We start from the raw sequence: 20,577 nt of genomic DNA, 5'->3' as shown, positions 1-20,577 counted from the left end.
TTGATGTGCCAGTCTGTAGCCACTAGTTTCAATTTTCTTTTAACTTCTGGCTCTTTATGTCAGTGTTCAATGTAGAACTGTCTCCTAGATGGAGCTGTACTATGCGGTGTATTCCATTAGATTTTCCAGCAGATGGCACTGCTTAGGCAAACCTGGCTATTGAAATTACTGGAGTATCTCTAAAGTGGTGTTTAAAGTCAAATGGCAGCTAGCTCCATTTATATGGGGTGCTCTGAGGCAAATGACTCAATATACTGTAAGAGAGAAAAATGCTTTCATCACATATACTTGGAAAAGAATTTGAATTTTAAAAAAGAAATTATACATTTTCTGTTAATTTACTTGGAGCATTTGAAATATTTCAGCTAAAAGGCAGAGTTGAGATTCTTTAAATGAAAGTTACTTTTATCTACAAGAAATACTTGGATTGCTGTAACTATTTAAAAGATATGTAACTGAGAAGTTTTGCAGTTAAAATATATATATATATATATATGTAATCTTCTATGTAGTTTTGAGCCCAAAATAAGACAGAAATGGCTTTTTTCTTCTTTTCTTTAGTTACTGGAATATAACTTTCTTTCTCACTCCTTCACTCTCTACTAGGTCTCTCTTGCCACAGTGATATTTGTTTCCAGTCAGAAGGCTTTGTCCACAGAAATCAAAACTGTGATTAAACAGCAGCTTGAGAATGCCTCCAATGGATGGACAGCCTACAGGATAGCCAGGCAGGCTTCCAGGATGGTAAGTGAAAAATACCTGGAGAAAAATGGTTTTCTGTGATTGAAGGAATGCCAGGGACTTCTTTGAATTGGATGAGGGAATAAGGAAAATCGTAGGACTTGGGAGAAAGAAATGAATGGGGGGAAAAAAAACAAAAAACACTTTCCCTCCTAATTCCCTGGAATGCAGTGTCAGATATATATAATTTGGGACATTCATCCCATCAAAATGGTTTTTTTACTTATCCTTTTGAAGTATTTGAGAAGAAAGTAAGTGATGTCCTGGCACTTTCTTGAGCACATACCTAATCTGTATTGTCTGACTGCTCTTCCGAACGTGAAGGTCATCCTGATGTATGGTTCTCTTTCTTCAATGTGAAGAAAGGAAGAAAAATATACTGTTTCCCTTTTCCCTTAAGTAAATTCACAGTTGGTGTTAAAATTACACAGAAACCCTAGTATGAGATGCTGAGGTAAATTTCCATGATTTTCTCTCATCTTATAGTATTTATTTACACAATTCAATACTCTTTTAGAGGCTGATATTTCTATAACTTAAGCACTTGTGCTTTTATTTATTATTAGCATTCCCACAATCAAATAATTGGAAAAAGTCTCACTGTTTCTGTTTCAAAGCTGGGAATAGTTCTGGAGATGTTCCTGTTTTCTTATTTGTGTAAGTTTTGTAGAAATCCCCAGCCTTCTTTCACGTCCCCTTTCAGAAACGTTCTTGTCATTACAGGGCAACCACGACATGGCCAGAGAACTGTACCAGAGCCTGCTGACCCAAGTGGCTTCAGAGCACTTCTACTTCTGGCTGAACAGCCTGAAGGAGTTCTCCCACGCAGAGCAGTGCCTGACAGGCCTGCAGGAGGACAACTACAGCTCCGCGCTCTCCTGCATCGCCGAAGCCCTGAAGTCCTACCACAAAGGAATAGCGTCGCTGACGGTCAGCGCACATCTCTAGTGGTGGTGGTTCTGGGGGCTGCAGCATGCCTCTTTGGGTTCTGTTCTTAACTCTCTGGAAAGTTCTTAAATAGCTCCTGGCATCTGCCAGTCTCTGTTTAGTTCTCCTCTGCAGGCATCTCAGAAGTAACACACTGCATCTTGAGAGAAAAGATCCGGTAACTCAGCCAACTGTGATTAGCTAGATTTCTTTTTTCATTTTTCTTCTCCCTCCACCCCTCATTTCCTGCCTTGATCAGATCAAATGAAAGTGACAGATCTTATTTAATTAAAGTTACAATACTTAGAGTTTTCCACTCCTTACTTTGGGTGAATAAAAGCTATTGTAATAGTAAAGCCTGGGAATTGGCCTAAATTGGCTGCTGTCTTCTTGAAATACAGAGAAGGATTCAATTGTCTTCCTCCCTCCTGCTGAGTTCATGTTGCCTTCTATTTCACAATGTGATCTCAAGGAATCCTAAAAACAATCTAGTAAGAGGAGGAAAGACAATTCAGTTCCATCAAATCCAACTGGTACCTGCTTTTATGCAAATACTGTCTGCTTCTCTGAAATGGTAAAAATACCAAGAAGCTGTGTGATGTCTGTGAATGTAAACAGAAAAAAGCGTTAATGATTAGGGACCTTCAGTTCCTACTGTAAAGTTGCTTCTTAAGCAAAGATGATCCAACTTCACACGATACTTTTTCAAATTTTAGTTTCTATGAAGAAATCTTTACATACAGTTTTCTGTATGCTTTTTCAGTGAAGCTATTTGGTTGTTTTAGTTACTGGACAGTTAGGGTCATGACAATTCAGACATTAGCATTTAATAAAGTTCAGTTATTACTATTTATTAATAAAATGTCCCTGAATAAGCTGCAATGACATAAATTTCTACTTTTGTCCTCTGAAAGATCCATCATTCCTGAAGTGTTTAAGTGCTGGCTGAGCGAATCAGGCTTTTAATTCAACACTTCAAGATTTCTCTAACATCAAGAAGACATTGAGAGGAGGACCTCATCTAATTAGATGTTAATATTTAATACAGGCAGGCAAATAACATGCTTAAATAGGTCATACTGGGATCCATTAATTAATTACCCCTTCCATGGAGTTTGGGGCTTTTTTTCTGTTGAAGGATTCCTGTCTTCGTCTCTTCTGCTGACTTCAGTTCCTGTTGCACATAGTGCTTTTCTGGGCACAGTGCCCTCCTTACGGATGGTTGTTGTCCAGAGGAGTGAGTACAGGTTTTGTAGGTTAGAGGGGAGGAAATTGGGTTTTACTGCTGGTTGTTGCTGACTTGTTGCATCACTCTGGACAATTTCCCAGCTGTGCTTGAGTGTATCAGCTGTAAAAGGAGCACTCACTGCTTGTCTATAGAACTCGGCCTCTCCAAGGGGAGCAAAGTGCCACAAAATGCACGTGACAGCCTTGCTGCTGAAAGCTTTTGCTCTCTTCCCTCCGACTTGAGCTTTCCTGTTGCTGCTGTTTCAGTGCAGAGCATGACTCAGCGCTGCTGGTACCACAGACCAGTGGTGCATGTGATGAGCCTTGTGTAGCTGCTCCGCTTTGTAGCTGGAAAGCACAGTGTCAGTAAATCTCTTGCAGATGTTCAGCCAGCCCAGTTTAGCAACGATGTTCTGACAGCGCCTTGTCGGAAAATTTCCCAATTCCTCCTTAATAAACATAAAACTCTGTCTTGCTCTGCAGAGTGTTCTCTCATGGGAGTGCACTTGAGGGAAAGAAGTCCCTCTGCTTTATGGATAAGAGGTTCTCCCTTTGGGAGAACAGGGACTTGTCAGGGAGCACATTGACCACAGTCCCCATCTGTCTTGCTGTGTACTTTGCTGTTACAAAGTTAGCTGTACAGCTAACTTTGCTGTTAGCAAAAGTTTTGAATGGGTCCTGCTCTTTCTGAGACAGATCCTGTGTCTCATTGGGTTTATTTTTCACTGCTGGTAACCTAAAAAAGATACAAAACTTGAACAAAGCACTTATACAGCCGTTGGTTAAATAGCACCAATTCCAAATATGTCGAGTGGTGGTGTTTGAAGAACTTGGCTGAGCCAAAGAAATACTTCTGTCACTTTCAGAAAGAATTGTAACTCACTTACTGCCCATGGCAGATAAGGTGAATTGCAGTATTAATGAGACAAGCTTGTATTTCCATTTACAAGATTCAAGTCCAATTTGTGCTACTAAAAATGTCTGTATTTTCTGATATGAGTACTTTGCTCTTTAAAAGCATGTAGTCTCTGTAGAGCAATTACAGTGCAGTGTGGCCCTCTTCCACAGAGGGTTTTCTGAAACCATCCTTGCAAAATAAACTGAACAATTCCAGTTCAAAAATTGGGGGTTTTTTTGTGCCCTTGGAGAAGGAAAAGCAAAGTGATAGATAAGAGAGGCCTAATGGTTTAAATATGAAATAGTCTGATTTTTGCAGTTGAAATCTAGTTCAGTAGTTTAAAGTGGTTGCAGTGGGCTGATGTTTCCTCACTTTAGTCAATAGTGGGCCTGTTCTCAGATGATGTGATGCTTTGTGAGAAACCAGTTAGCTGATTTTCTGCCAGCAAAGAAATCGTTCTTAGTAAGGTTTTGGGGTAGATTATAACTTCTTGCTTTGAGAAGTGACCTGGTGAGGAGTAAGAAGCACTGGGGAAGACAGACATGAGTCTAAGAGGAAGTCCCAGTGCTTTGTTTTTGGAGAGGGTTTGTTCTTCTCAAAATCCAACATTTTAAGAAAAATAAGTAGTGGATTTTTGGCTTAAATAGTGTAAAACCTTGCAGTTTACCTACTGCAGTTTACCCCCTCCTGGGTGTCCTAAGCTGTCACAGATGCTTCTACAAGTCAGATAAGCTTTTAGGGAGCAAAGCGTCATAGAACTGTATTTTCTGAACTATAGCAGCTTGTCTGCCCTCCTGGAATTCTGTATTTACTGTTCTTGGTTACCACTACACTGTGTCTCTTGCCTTCATCAAATGCAAGGTTCAGTGCCTTCATAATGTTCCCATCCATTTCACAGTTCCAAAAAAATCACCCCTTCCACTTGCTGTGGGTAACTTGAGCCAATTCCTTCTCTTCTGGCTGATGCAGAGAATCACTTTTTCAGCCCTTGTGTTTCTTGTTTGCCATCCAATTCAGTGTACTTTTTCATATGGTAAAGACTATCTAGCCTAATGTCATTTGACTAATGGCTTGGCCTTGGAAAAAGAGGAAATAGGTGCCCTGACAGTATTTTAACTGCTTAAGTCACATTTGTTACAAGGGTGACATGCTTGGAATATGACTTAGTAATTATGTAACTTCTATGGCATTTTTTAATATATATACATATATATTTATATATATATGTCATTTATATAGTATGATTGAAATTGAGCAAACCTGTTAAATGTAATTTTTGAAAAAACAGCTTTTAGAATTGAACTTGAGGATTCAGTTTTCTGATGAGATTGTTCAGTGACACTGCAGTGTTAATTTTTGCTTTTGACCTGGTTTGCCAACATTCCTATTACTGTGTTTCAGGCTGCTAGCACGCCACTTAATCCTCTGAGCTTTCAGTGTGGATTTGTGAAACTCAGGATTGACCTTCTGCAAGCTTTTTCTCAACTTATTTGTACCTGCAACAGCCTAAAAACAAGTCCACCCCCAGCTATTGCCACAACGATCGCTATGACATCGGGAAATGATCTCCAGAGGTGCGGCCGCATCTCCAACCAGGCACGTGCTCCCGTTCCACTCTTGTGCACTTATGTTTGTGATTCTGGTATGAATTTTGCTTCTCAGCAAACATATTTGACAAAAGAAATGAAAAGTAGTTGTGAAGTGGGTTTCTTTGAATTGTGGACTTTGGTTTTCACCTGTAGCTCTGAAGACACCTGCCTGTAGCAGGCCGTGTTTTGAAGCTGAATGTGCACGTGTGTTTTCCCCTCCAGTCATGCACACAGCTTCCAAGGGTATGCACGTGGCAAGTCACTTGGTATGCTCAAACTTGCAGCAAGGCTTTTCACACCTTGCTTTGAAACACCTCAGGCACTCAGAGTACGCTAAGGAAGAATATGTATACCTGAGGATGATTCTGCAACTCCTTTTGCTGCGAGCTGGCAACTGCCTTGGGACCATACGGAACACCAAGGTTTGCTTCTAAGTCCAACCAGTGGGTGGTCATTGAAAGACAGAGCAGTTTGATTTACCAGTAGGGGATATAGGAGGTTGTTGATGGAGTTTTTTTCTTTTGCTTTGTTTTTAATCCAAGGAGATTTTGTTGGTGCAGGAAATATACCTGTTTAATGCACGGATAACAGTCTGTCACTTTGGTAATCATTATCTGAGTGAAGAAGCAAGAACTTCGTAAATTTTTCTCCAATATGCCACCTTATTCCTTCGGTGTTGTATGTTGCAGTGTAGTGGTTTTCTGGAGGTGTGGGGTTTTGTTTTGCTTTGTTTTGTGTTTTTGCTTAGTAACATTGTCTCTGCAGATGAAACACTCAATGGAGGAATTCCGAAACTTGGCGACACGGTATGGAGATCTCTATCAGTCATCTTTTGATGCAGACTCAGCAACTCTAAGGAATGTAGAACTGTATCCTTTGAAAATCCTAGGGTTTGTCCACTTTCTTTCTCATGTGCACAGCATGAAGCATAAGAATCCTCTTTTCTTTGAAGCCGCGAAGTAATTTTGAAAGTTAACATAAAAATTAGCTGCCAATTGTTTAAAACCTATTTGAAAATAAGCATTACCATATTATTGTTTGTAATTACTTGATAAACAACTTACAACAAAAAAATTGGAGCAGCTTATAATTTGTTATTTTCACAGTTCTTGCTCTCTGTTCACTGAATGAATAGTGACTGTAGGATTACTTCACAGAAGCAAGGAAAAGTGCCACCAAATACACTGCATTTCTTGCTTTAGGTACCAAATTTGAAAGTCTTTTAACTCCTTAGTATTAATATCAGACAACAGCAGAGCTGCCTGCTGATTTCCCATGCAATAGAAGCTCTGATTTTGGATCCAGAATCTGCAAGGTGGGTTTGATAGTTAACTGCATACTCCTTTTCTGCTTATTAATAAATCCTTGGAGCTTTAAACCTAGGAATTCCAGGAATGTTCAGAAAGTTTCTCAGTAGACATTGCTAGTTATATTCTGAGCAGGCTTGAGGATCTGTTGCTGCTGTGCTGTACCTGGCAGACCGGGAACTCTCTTTTGGGTTCTGCATTTCGTACTGATTTTGCTCTTGAGAGCACTATACTAGAGTTATCTTAAATATAGACTTGAACTTCTAATCTCTCCTTTAGCCACTTATTTTAATTTGTGGTGTTGTGTGTTAGATCCCATATTGCTTGCACTTGTAAGTGCACCTTAGCTTCCTTCAAAGTTGTGAAAACACATGCACTAAATTAGTTAAAATTTTTAATGCAAAGCCATCACCTCTGGCTCTTATTCTAACAGTGAACTGAAATCCACTAGAAAACAATGTTGAAGTACTGATGAATTGAATCACTGTTTCAAAATCCCAGGCTGAGATTAAATGGAAAATACTGTGGATAAAATCTATCAGTGACTTTATAGGTGCTAATAAAAATGAACATCCTAAATGATTGTAGTACTCATTATGAATTAAGCATTTCTTAGAAGGTGTATTAGTCAATGAGATGGAATTCTATTCAAGGGAGAAGATTATAAACTTGGAGATTTAGTTTTAATTCTGACTGGCATTCTTGCTTTGTGTTGAGAGATTTTCATGACTGTTACAAAAACTTCAGGGTTAAATAAAAGCCAGGGGAAGTAAGTGTTCTGAGTCTGTTAGACCTGTCATTGCTTCAGCTAAAAGGGTGGGGACAAGAAGTGGTGAATAAATGGTAGTTAAGAAAGATTTAAATGTAAAGGGCAAGTGTTGCAGTGGAAAAATAATTTAAAGACCAGAGTAAACAGTTTGAAAGACATTTCTTAATGGATTTCATGTTGTAATGTCTTGTCTGTTTGGTAGTGTGCCTTCCAGGTTATGATGAGGAAAGTAAGTTAGTAAACATAATGAAAAGTTTCTTTTTTTTTTTTTTTTTTTTTAGTTTCCAGGAATATAGCTCAAATGGAACAGCTCATGTTGAAAGTGAATATGAAAGAAGAATGATGTCTGTATTTAATCATGTACTGGAGGAAGTGGAATCCCTCAACAGGAAGTATGCTCCTGTGTCTTACTTGGCAAGTAACCGTTTTAAATGTATATTGTCTAGAGAAAGGGGCCAAAACCCCAGAACTCCATATATCTGTGGTAAGCAAGAAACCGGGAAGCATTCTCAGTTAATTAACATTACTGACACAAATGGTCTCTACAGAGACACACTTGTTTAAAAATACTTCAAGAACCATTTTGCTAAAACATCTGTAACCTTACTGGTCACATTCTCTTCGTTCATGTTCTTGCTGTGAAGGAATTCTCCCCCTCCCACAGAGCAGCCTAGCTTTGGTCCCTGAGCTGCTGGTGGTGAGCACTGTGCTTTGTGAGTGTAGCATTTCTCTTATCAGTGCAGGGCATCAGGGAGCACTGTGTGCTGGTGCAAACAGTGAGCTGATAACGCTCTCCTTTGCGGGGCTGGTGCCTTTGGCTCCTGCTGCTGCTGAGGGTCATAAAGCTGAAGTGCATGTTAGTGGGAGCAAGGTGGTTTGGCATGGTTGGCATCTATTTGTCTGGTTTCTAAATCCAACAGTCCTTTCCAATTCCAAGTAGAATAGAAGAGTAAATCATGTAAACCACAGCAAAGGTAAATCCTGTAAACCTAGCTGTGGCTGGCTGCACACCAAGGCAGCTTGGTGAATCCTGTGGCACTGCTTGTGTTCATCTGAGCCAGAGGCATGCTGCAGCAGGGAAAGGAAGAGTAGACAAAAGGCTTAAAACTTAATTATTGCATTAAGTTCTGATAGATGCCAGTCTTTTTGCTTGGAGGGGAGTTGGTTTTTTAGAGCTTGTGTGTAGGAGTGTTTCAAGCAAATCCTGCTCTGTCAACTCTAATACTAGGACTGGAAAGATTTGTATTTGTCTTTTGCTTGACCTCCTTGCTTTTTTCCAGAGCAGAATACCTCCTTCAATAAGGGGCAGAACATAAACAGAGAGGCTGAATATAGTCATTGTAATCTCAATGGCTATAATTCTATGACTGTATTAATATATTTTTGGACTTTAAATGGAAATTCCTGCTCTTTCAGTAGCTCAGGTACATATCTTTTTCCTGTGTCATGAATTACATTTTTTCTCAGTTGTTTTGGCTCTTGTTTCTTGCAGCATACAGCTTGTCTGTGCAATGCTGTCATTGCCTTGTTGAAGGTGCCCCTTTCATTTCAAAGGTACTTTTTCCAAAAGCTGCAGTCTACAAGTATTAAGGTAAGTACTGCTCAAATATGGCCTCAAATTTCTTTAGAAAGTCTTTACTTCATGAGAAAAGCCATGCTGAAGGCACAGAGTTTAAGGATTTTTAGTGAAGATACATAACTGCAAATAGCATTTGGGTTAATCTGTTAGGAGTAACTTGAATAGCATGTATGTATGGTTGTTCAGAACCACTAGACAGTCACTTAGACAAGTAAGATTCAGTTCTTTGCAAAGTCTTAAAGGTAAAATGTAGCTGGAATTTTTGTTGATTCTGAGTCTGCAAAGCTAACTAATTATAGTCCTAGGAGGGCATTTATAGATTTGTATTTCGTTTTTTTCCTTTCCCTTTAAAAAGCAATGTTCACTATCTTGGAAGAAAATTGTCCTACATATCAGCTCACTGACTAAGAATGACTATATATGACTAAGGTCATGGGTTTGTTTTTTTTTTGTTTTACTCAAGTGCTCCTTTTTTCTGGGAAAAGTGAAAGCCTTAAGTTTTTAATTTTTACTCTTATTGCCTTTTGCTTCTTTGTTCAGCTTGATATACCTATGGCTGTTCTGTGGAAGATTTTTTTTCCACATCTTTTGAAGAAGTGAAGTAAATGAAACTGATACAAAGATACTATCTGGTATTGCTGATGATGTTTATTAAATAATATATTAATGAGACTCTGATAATGTCTGTGTTTCCATTTGCTGATTTTCCTACCCAACCTCTCCTTGGAAATTTTTTTATGAGAAGGTGTCCGGTTTCATCCTTGAATTTTATTTGCTTTTCTGGATGCTTATTATTACATTTTGCTCTTTTTACTTGTGTTCCAGCTTGCTCTATCCCCATCTCCAAGGAACCCAGCAGAGCCTATAGCAGTACAGAACAACCAGCAGCTGGCCCTCAAGGTGGAAGGAGTGGTTCAGCACGGGTCTAAACCAGGCCTTTTCCGTAAAATCCAGTCTGTCTGTCTGAATGTCTCTTCAGTGCTGCAGAGCAAATCTGGACAGGACTATAAGGTGTGGATAGAATAGAGCCAGGAGGAGTCTTAAGCTTTTTTGCTGTGTTTTGCTGTTCTTTTGTTTGTCTCTGGGTAGCAGAATTCCCAGCATGAGATGAATGGGGATGGTTCTGTAATCCTTTCACTCCTGCCAGTTGACATTCAAGCACTGGCCAGAGCCAAGCATAACTTGTGGAGGGGATCTGGGATTTTTAAGTCTGCAATATGTCAATACCTTTTTGTAACAGCTCTTCTTCCAAACAAAGAGGCTTTGTGATGTTTGGAACAAGTCATTAGGAATCTGCCTGAGATGAGAAAAACTCAGCCTAGTTATATATCATATAAAACTCCACAGGGAAAAAAAAAACAAACCAGGAGTAGATGATTCTCTACCACATAGTCTTTAGAATTTTTTTTAAGTCATTTTATGATTCTTTTATTTTGTTTGTGGAAATCATGAGGACAGACTGTCCAAATCAAATAGCATCTGAGGACACACATATTAAACTTAAGTCAACTGTTTTAACAAGGGTTGCATGCCTGAGGTTTAGGTTCTGCAAGCATGTGATACTTAGTGAAAGGCCCATTTTGGTGGCTTTTGGGGTCAGGTTTTTGTTTGTTTTGTTGTTTGGGGTTTTTGAGGGAGAATAAAAGAAAGTCAGTGGCTTGTGAAAGAGCAGGACTAGGAAGTGTGTGATGCTTGACTCACATTACTTTGTGGAACAGTAGAAACTCAGGTGGAAGATGACTTGTTAGCTTGTCAGGCTGTGTCAAGTATGCACATGTATTGGTTTAGGAGAATTGCAAACACATTTTGCCGTTTTTCTCCTCTCTCCTTCAAGTGGAGACCTGAAAACTTATTTTTGGCAGGTTTATGGTGTTTTAACCTTCGATCTGTGTTCTCAGATTCCTATTGACAACATGACCAATGAAATGGAGCAGAGGGTGGAACCGCACAACGACTACTTCAGCACTCAGTTCCTGCTAAACTTCGTGATCCTTGGCACCCACAACATCACCGTGGAGTCCTCTGTGATAGACTCAAACGGTATTGTCTGGAAAACTGGGCCTAAAACAACTATTTTTGTGAAGTCTCTTGAGGACCCCTACTCGCAGCAAGTTCGCCTCCAGCAGCAGCAGGGCCAGGCTCCATCGCAGCAGCAGCAGCAGAGAAGCGCGTACTCCCGCTTCTGAGTGCCACAGTGAGCCCGGCCTGCTCAGCTGCTGTTGCAGCTTCTTTGGACACTTCTGTTTTAAATGGTTTTTGAAGATTTTTTTATTACAGCCTTCTTCTAGAAAGTCTCAGATGCCGTTTTGTTCCTTCTTAAATTATCTGGAGTGAATTTGAACTCGATTCAGCAGAGGCAGCTGGTCAAATTTGGAATTGTGCTCTTACTATAAGAACTCCTACCTGATCTCTAACTTCTGTTTACAAACCTGTTCCAGCAGGCTCCACAAACTGCAGTAGCAGGGGACACTAAGCTTGTTGACTGGTACTTTCCATGATGTTTTTTGAAGCACACAGGTTCTAATGTCAGGCTTACAGGACATTGGGAATCACTTCCCTTTGGTTATACAGAAATTAGTGTAATACCAAGTGTGTATCTTTTAATGTGAAGGAATTGGCAGGAATATCCAGAGATTCTTTTTCTGACATTTTAATAGCAAGTTCCAGTATTTGGCTGGTGTGTGTATGTTATTAAAATTCTTCAGCAGTGCTTAATGCATGCAGCTGGAAGGAAAAAAACTGCAGTTCAGTTGTGATACTCCGTCACGGCAGAGGGAAAAGACTGCTTGAGGGGTTGCTGTCTGGGAAGTCGTGCAAGAGGCAGAGTTTTAAAGGTGGGAATAATCACTGTCTCTCAGATGATATGGAAGATATTACCATGTTTTTAAATTTTCATGTGTCTGTATTTCTGAAACCTTTTGTTTTGTAGGGGTTTTTTTATTTGCTCTTGTAAGAGGGAAATTAAAATGAATGACAGCTTGCAAGTAAACAGCTCTGTTTTTTAAGAGGAGTCCTTTATACCAAAACTTTGTTATCTTATGTGTTCTTTGACCAACTTGTGAACTTAATTGTTAATTCTACAAGAACTTGAAATATAATTTTGCTAATTCTAGAAATTGATCCAGAATAATTTTGGAAATGCATTGCTTCATACATAATTTTCACACTTCCTTTGTGATATAAAAGGCAGAACTGTATCCAGACTCACAGGCAGTAGATCACATAACATGACCTTCACCTGGTCTTTATAAATAGTCTCTGCTTATCACTCTGTAGGAAAACAGGACCCACTTGAGTGAGGAGGAGGAGGGCTGGCACTTCTTACATTCTTCAGCTTGTTAATCCCTCTCTTGGAGCAGAAATGTTATTTTCTCAACAAAATCCCATGATACTGTTATTTCTTCAATCTGATTTCATTCTAGAGCTGACTGGAGTTTACAGATTTTGCTTGGTTCAAGTGCAGAGAGTATGATAATGCATTGCTGTAAACTGAGGCTTCTTTTGCATAGCAGGATGAAGAATTTTTTGCTGTGTTTTCCCATAGTAGTTCCAAAAAAAAACCCAAACAAACTGGAAGTGACGATGCTAGATATCATACCTTGGTCAGGTTCTAATCCTAACTAGAAATGGGAGCTGCGAGGCAAGGTTGAAACAGAAGACACAAAATTGGTGAAAAGTTGAGCAGCATCCTCCATAAATGACTTTCCTTTTGAGCAGGAGACACAAAGTGCCACCACCTTTCAAGCTGACCAAGGAAAGTGGTGGTTTCTGTCCCACTTTTGTGGTTCCATGCCCACAGTTTGGTGTGTGTGTGTACGTGCAGCTCTGTGTGCACACGTGCATATATGTACCTGTAGCTACAGCTTGCTAAAGGGTCCAGAGAGAGGTGACTGACCTGCTGCTGTGTATGCTTTCTGTCAGACTGAAGATCTAAGCTCTTTGTGGTCAGTTGGGTTTTTTCATTAAAGTCATAGATCAGTTCTTTACCACAAAAACCTCTGTATTTTAATGTAAAAAAAAAAAAAAGATACTTAGAGGTCAAAGAGGTTTTTTTTTTATCCTGCATAATGAATGTGTGTTTCTTGCTCTTATTGACCAATATGTTGGTGTAAATCTTTGATGGTGCCATTCCAAAACAACTCAGAAATTACAAGACATTTCCATGCTGGGGAACAAACTTTTCTCATAAGTCATGTGATGTTCAGATAGGAAAGCCCTGCTCTGGCCTGGGGCTTAACTGTCTGTGAGCTGTTGAGATTAACTCTACTACAGCTGAAAAAAAGTGTTCCTCCTTTAAACACATCTGCTCACCTGATCTGAGAGACCTCTAGAACTCCAAGAGCTTGTATCAGTTTTAAAGCAAAGCAAATAATACTTGAAGCCTGAGAATCTGGATGTTAGGAATGGGAGATTGCAGGGGGAGGAAAATTGTAATTGCTACTTTATTGGAAATTACCTTGTATAGGAGGGTGGCTTGCTGTACAAATACCTGTATTTCTAAACTCCAAAGAGTTTCTCATGCTGATTCATTTGCAGGTTAGTTCTATGTGTGTGCTGATCAGGAAAGGCTCTGGATCTATTAGTAAATTCTTCTATGTAAGCACAGTGTTTTATGTTTTGTTGGATTTGTAGTGAGGTTATTTTTTGTGTGGGGGGATTTTTTTTTTGTTTTCTAACATGGTGTATTTTTTATTCCTAATAAGCTGGTTCCTGTCAAACAGAAACCACGGATTTTATGGCAAACAATGTCTCAAAATAACTAAAGAGAAGTGAGGAAGAGCGTTAAAGTTACAGCAATATACAGAAAGCTGCTGTTGGAGCTATCAGCAGTGAATGTGATCCTTGACTATTAGTGGAAGCAGGGAGGTTATTCTTCTTTGAGTCCTGCATTCAGTTTCTGGTGCCTGTACTTGAAGATGTGCAACAAAGAATTTGGAAAGCACTTCTAAGATACAGACTCAAATTGCCTTAGTGTTTCTCAGTAAACAAAGCAGTAACTTGATTACTATGCATAGCTGCACACTGATAATGGAAGACAATTCAGATCTGTTACACTTACTGGCAGAAGAAAGAAAATACTCAGTGGCTAGACATTGGTCCTGAGACAGCTGCTAAGAATTCAAACAACAGAAGGGCTTGTGCAGACAGCTACGTCATGTTCCGTTCCTAATCACTGAGATATGCCTTCATCTAGCTTGGATAAATTGTTGGGCTGAGCAGGAGGCGATGATGGAATGAAGGTGCCTGGAGGTGCTGACAGTATGTGCAGTGCAGCATTAAGACAATAGGTTTTGGTGCTTAGGCTCTATAATTTGACCTGACTTCTCCACGGATGGTGTAGCCAGTTACTCTGGGAAGTACTTGCCGCTCTCATTCCTGTGAACATGTGCTCAGGCATGTGTCCAGAAAGTGTCATTTCTGGATTCCTGGCTGATCCCTTGCTCCAGGCAACGTGGAACTGAATGCAGGGCAGGGAAGGAATGTCCGCTGTCAGATTCTACCTTACCCTGGAATTTGGAGTGTAATCTCCTGCTAAGGTCATTCAAGTGTATTTCAGAAGTCATTCCCGAAGTTGCACTCGTCGTGGGTATTCATGGAATCTCAGACTTCCTTTCCTATTTTTGTTTCCTTGGATATGCCCTCATTTTACCCAAGGACTGACATGCTTTAATATAGCTGAAGTTTTTGTATTTGGTAAGGGATGTATTTTGACTTAAATCCTATGAAACTGTATGGGAATTGCACAGGTCTAGAAGCAACTGCAATGGTTCTTTAAACATATGCATCAGCTTTTAAGAATTATTTTATTTAGTGATACCACAACTTTAGTTAGAAATCCCACCAACCTACTGAAAGAATTCATACGATTTGAAAGAATTTTATTGCATTCCTAAAAATATCTTTTGAGTGATATTCAGTGTGTATATGCATAGAAAGAGAGATCTCCTACAACACAGTATGGAGGCATCTTGCCTTCAGTTTTGCTTCATTTCTTTTCTGGTTTGTCATCTTTCTGTTTTCCTAAAGTGCTTGCTGTGTCCTTGATCAGCATATTTACACACATGTCCTTTTAGTTCCTGACAGCTTCTTCTCTGAACAATCTGTTCTATTTGTGGCAGTAAAGGTGTACTCAGGTGTCTGCACTGTGCAAACAAAGGCAGCAGGGGGGGAAAATAGAGGGTAGAGGGGGGCAACTTAGGAGCCCTGCCAGCTCTCAAAGCAGTTCTGAGTTGAGTAAAGCCCAAGAACTGGTAGTTCTCTCTGCTTGACTGCTGCAGTTCTGTGTCCAGCACTATGGGAGCTGCTCTTGCTTCACACACATAGGTGCCTCCAAGGACACAACCTGAGATGCTAAGCAAAAGCAGACTTAGCCAGAACCTTGCCATTTTCACCTCCAGAGCAGAGAGAGTGACTGAGACAAAAGCACTTCTTGAAATCAAAAGAAAACAGAGTTGCATGCTTTTCTTGCGAGGCACGTTATGCAGTGTTGCAGTTACCCTCTCCTCCCCCTGTCAATCTTTAAGCCAGGTGCTGTTTTGTGTCACCAGGAAACCAACCTATCTATCTTAGTGACCCCTGATAGTTGCTGCGTTGTTTGTACTCCAAGGAACATCTCTCTGCCAAACAGCAGCTGCTCAAACTCACTCCTGAAGTCACAGATTGCTGCATTTCAGTGATCAGTCATCCCTGGTCTGCACTTCAGAAGGTTGCTCTACTCTGCTGATTGTTAGCTGAGAAATATGAAGCATTTCTTTGGTGTTCTTATTTGCTTTCAGGATATGGTCTTTATCTCTTGCTTGCACACCTCCAAGTGATGTTGTCAAAATTAGGGACAGCTTAGTTGTATGTTTATGAAGTTTGCACTTAGCCTCAGCCTCCTGACCCGAGGATCTTAGATAAGGTAAGAGCAGCATTCAGTGAATTTTGAGAGGAAAGTCTTTCTGAGGTTAGAAAGAGCCTGTAACAATGCCTTGAACACTTTCTAGTCGCTGGACACCTAACTGTAGTAAAAAGCTGATTTTTCTTTTTACCAGTGACCCAGTAGAGCAGTCAAGGAGATACTGAAACTGTTTTATTTTATAGATGATAAAAAACTTTGGCCATAGCTACTTCACAGTCTTAAAAATCGTTCTTTTTCCCTATAGATAAGGACTCTTATATTCACATTCCCTCAGATATGATTGTGGAGTTCTCCAGAAGTCTTTTAAAACTTTGATTACTAAAAGCAATTGTTTGTAAGGTTTTTTTAGGGGTATCAATGGTGACTACAAAGCTCCAAGGAGGATAGGGTAAAATAGGACTTGTGTGGGTTGGCTGATTTAAAATACCTTCGCTCAGCATTTTAAGTATGTGGCTTGCTGGCAATCCATTTTACAGAGCCTGTCCTTGCTTCCCAGAAGCTCTAAATTTAGGAATGCAGTTAATGTGAAATTAAGAGCTGTCCGTGCTTAACACACAGCTAACCATGGAGAAAACCCAAGGAGTAGCAGTTGAGCTGGAAGAGACTGGGATAAATATAAACTGAGTGTGATGTGGATGGACTCTGCCAAACATGGTGGGTGAATCTTCAGGGTACAGTTTCATGCTTCACTTGACACCGTCTAGGTGTGTGACAGTGCTGAAAAGGGACTCTCTCTTGTGCTTATTCCTGACGCCAGCTTTGCTCTTTGGATCACGAGTTTATCCACTTAAAACAGTTCCAGTTGGCTTGAGTGTTTTTTCTGCAGGTTTGTCTTGTCTGACTGTAGAGTGAGTTGGTCAATGCAGTCGGTACCAGGCAGGAGCTGGGGAAGCGTGTGCTGGATCCTGGAAGTGCTAGTGAACTGCTGGACTGGCTGACTGTGCACCTGCAGTGTATTTCTGTGTTTAACAGGAGTCTGGAGGAAACTGAGTTCATGTGCATCTGAACTGTGGCTTTTCTGCCTGGGCAGCTGGAGAGGGCAGAGAGCACTGCAGAGTTCCCAGCAGCTGCTCTGAGTCACCGCCCAGAGTGAGTGAGGTGACAGAAGGACAGGAAGGAAGGAATGCCCTTTGGAGCAGGGGCTGGGGCCAAGCCTGTGTGTCAGTCTCTGCTCTGCAGCAGGTGAGGCATGCTTGAGTATGTCCTGATTTGCCAGCAGTGCATGTGGGCAGCAGCTCACAGTGGTGAGCCATGACGGCTTCTGACTCGCCTTGTTTCACAAAGTCCCAAGGTGTGCAGAGGTCTGATTGCAGGTTATACCAGTGACGTTCCTACATGAACATTTACAAATTCTGGCTAAAGCTAGGCTTGTATCCCTTAGCCTGAAATCCACTGGCACTAGTTCCATGGGTACATGTTTGCAGAAGTTGGTCCGTGCAAATGGCAGTGTCCAAACCAGATCGTTGAGTGAAGTGGATGGAGACCTTTCAGAGCTGGTCACCCACTGCAGACACAGGGGAAATTTCAGGAGTTGTAATAATTGACAAATGTCTGACCTCTTCAGAAGGTCTCTCCCTCATTCCACAAGGGAGGAGCAAAAGCAATTGTAATTAATTAGGCTAATTATTGCTACTCATCAGTGAAGCTGATATATGTGAGCAGTGAGCTGATCCTCCCACCAATGTACAAACTCTAATAGTTTATTTCCTTTATCACTGTCTGTCACCTGTAGTGAATTGATGCGCATTTTCACCCTTGCAGAGGAAAAGGTTTTCCTGACAGCAGTCTGTGTCATGTGAGAGAGATGCAGGAGATTTCCTTGATTCTCCTTGTTGTAAGGGTTTAAGTTTCAGTGTAGACCAAATCTTTGTGGGTTGGGCAGGAATTTCTGAGAGTATTAATCCTGACTACATCTGGGTAGTACTAGCTACATCCTAGATGCACTGGAGAGATTTGTATTTGTTAGTGTGTGTAAATTAGGTCAAGAACAAAAATATACACTGATTTTCATTTTTGGGGGAGTGGGGCAATAAAGATGAACCAGAGGAATAGCTTGAAGGCTGTATGTTTAGTTGTATTTCAGCCTGACCCTAAAAAAGCACCCAATTGTGTTGGTTTTCCTATTTAAAACAAAACAAAACCATATAATGACAATAACAACAGCCCTCAAACCCCCAGTTTTGTTTTGCTGTTCAGAGCTTTAGGAATTGACTACAGTCATAGAAAATACTGTCCTGTTTTGTGGAGGAGTATTTTTTCTTTTTGTATAGGAAAAAGGAGGACACAACCCCCATGACTCTTAACTGTGTTGCAATGCCTCCAGTAGCTCAATTTGGCAAGATAACAAAACCAGTGCGGAATTTAAAAGGTAATTAATGCTTTTGAGAAAAAATATTTTTAAATGCCATGCTGATGAATCAGTCTTTTATTTTTTGTAATTGAACCTTTATTCAACAAAACCCGGCGTTGCAGATCAGGTACTCATGTTCTGGTCTGCCCTTTAGTGATGTGAGTGTACTAAATGGCAGATGGGGATGTTGATGATTCACTGAATATATTTATGTGTCAACACTACCTCACCCGAAAACAGCTTACCCAGAGGGATATGGAACTTAAAATTTGTTTTCAGTGAAGCCTGCTCTGTAGTACAAATACGGTGAGCTCTTGCTGTGAGAAGACAGATGGGAGAGCCCTCTGTGATGCCTGCCTGATCACCTGAGATGTGCCTTTCTGCTGCTCTTTGTGCTCTCTGGGCACTGCCCTTGCAGTCATGGCTAATAACAGCACCTGCAGGCTGTGCTGGTTTCGGACATCCGCTGCCGAGTCAGCCTCTGTTCACCTCTGATGTGGTTTGTCTGACTTGGGAGTTCTCACCTGTGTGTGACCACGTATCTCCTCCTGGCAGAGATGAAAATATTCTCTGCTATGGAAGACTGCTGGGAGCTTGACATCCTCTTCCTGCTGTAAATCTTTGACCACTTCCAGCAGCTCTAAGGCAGCCCAGGGAGAAGTTGGCATTGACCACCTCAAATACCCTGCTATGCAATCTGAATAAATTTGAAAAATGTCACTTTTAATCTCTTGAGCTTTTACTTTCAGCTGCTTCTCTGCAATCATGATAGCCATAAATCATGTTTAGCCTAATCTCATTCCTCATTTTTATTTTTAGTATATGACTCCAGGAAGTGTGGCTTAAAAAAATAATTTTAAAAAGAGCCAAATGCTCAGTAAAATCTGTCCTTCCAAAAAAAATTATAAATATCTGTCCTTCCAACAGTTAGGCAATTCAATTAGTTTTGGTTTGACCTTCAAATGCCCAGTCTTGCTGGGCTGTGCCTGACATTTTGCCATTCAAGGAGTAAAGGATTATCAGCACAGGAACTTAGCAGTAGTTTTACAAGCCAAGTGGCTGCCACTCCATCCTGTGGGTGGGACTTGGGCAGTGCTTGTGTGACTTGCAGTTGACAAAAGTTGATGGCAAATTAGCAATTCAAAAATTTATCACTGTAATTATCACCTGTTTTATTTCCTCATCTCCTCCCTTCAGAAGAGATAAAAACCCCCAGCATTCTTGTTGCGCTCACAGAAATGATTACAAGTAATAACATTATTTACTTAGTACACCAGAGTATGGAAATACTGAGATCACATGTAAACAAAAACATTACTCAGTTTGTCCTTTATCTTTCCTTCAGGAAGACTTTGACCTGTAAGTTGTAAAGAAGCTGTGGAGCCTGGGTCAGTCCCAGCAGTTCAGCTGTTGGAGCAGTGATTCATTTGTACCCGTTCTTAGTTCCAGCTGTGGTGCTGATAATGAAAAGCTGACAGCTGAAGGGCAGAGGTGGAAAGGACTTGGTCCAGCAGCAATCTACAGCTGGGCTGCCCGAGATATAATCTGTTCACCAGTGATTTGATTACTCAACAATCTACACGGATTCATAAGCCATTCACAAGACTTGAATTTCTAAACAGAATGTAGACAAAAGTTTCCTTTAATGTAGGACAAATCCCTGTAACGCTGTAGTAGGGTTGACACAGGCCACAGGATCTCTGCAATAGCTCTGTGTTGGACTGCTGTTAAAATGAGGCGCATAATTCATGCTCAGCACAGGCAGTTGAGACCATGACTCATTTGTGCCTCTCTAAAATATTAAACTGCCAGGCCACTTCAATTACAAGCCTGGCAAGACATACAACCTGATACAGTAAAATATTTATCTGTGTTACCCAGGTAATGGCAAAAGAATCCAGTCATTACAAAGAATGCTGCTTGTGATTAATTATTTAATTAGTTTCTTTAATCATTTTGGCTGCCTAGGAGTAGAAGGAGCTGCAGTTCCATGGACATTTCACTTACGAAAGTATTCTGGAGATGTACAAAAGCTTTGCATCTTCAGGAATATAAGCCTTTAAAGTATTTGTGCATGTGTAAGCAACTGTTAGTCTGAAGGAGAGTTGAAGTTAAAAGGAACTGGACAAACTTCAACTTCTGTAAGAGCAAAGATTAAAGATGAATTTTAAAAGAGAATCTGAAAAAGATCTCAAGGTGTTTAAGTTCTGAGGAGGGGGAAATACTAACAGTGCCTTTAATAAGTGCACTGAAATAGCACGTTAATTAATGAAGCTCTACTGATAAAAG

General features: G+C 40.4%; 1 protein-coding gene across 2 annotated transcripts in view; it reads left to right on the top strand.

Moving 5' to 3' along the window:
* INTS7 (integrator complex subunit 7) overlaps positions 1–19,027 on the top strand; it is a 30,678-nt gene extending 11,651 nt beyond the window's left edge. The window contains exons 12-20 of one of the 2 annotated variants that reach the window (XM_038133079.1): positions 607–744; positions 1,465–1,671; positions 5,195–5,389; positions 6,148–6,251; positions 6,629–6,697; positions 7,740–7,872; positions 8,951–9,049; positions 9,863–10,048; positions 10,936–19,027. In XM_038133079.1, the coding sequence (XP_037989007.1) occupies positions 607–744; positions 1,465–1,671; positions 5,195–5,389; positions 6,148–6,251; positions 6,629–6,697; positions 7,740–7,872; positions 8,951–9,049; positions 9,863–10,048; positions 10,936–11,223 (1,419 nt within the window). In that variant the 3' untranslated portion in view covers positions 11,224–19,027. Of the gene's footprint in view, positions 1–606; positions 745–1,464; positions 1,672–5,194; positions 5,390–6,147; positions 6,252–6,628; positions 6,698–7,739; positions 7,873–8,950; positions 9,050–9,862; positions 10,049–10,935 lie in introns of those variants that run through there. The other variant, XR_005256449.1, reaches the window with a different exon arrangement.
* Positions 19,028–20,577: the final 1,550 nt, after the last annotated feature.

The sequence above is a fragment of the Motacilla alba genome, chromosome 3, assembly GCF_015832195.1.
Source record: "Motacilla alba alba isolate MOTALB_02 chromosome 3, Motacilla_alba_V1.0_pri, whole genome shotgun sequence".
NCBI classification, from domain to species: domain Eukaryota; kingdom Metazoa; phylum Chordata; class Aves; order Passeriformes; family Motacillidae; genus Motacilla; species Motacilla alba.
This window is presented reverse-complemented; position numbering and strand designations above follow the sequence as displayed.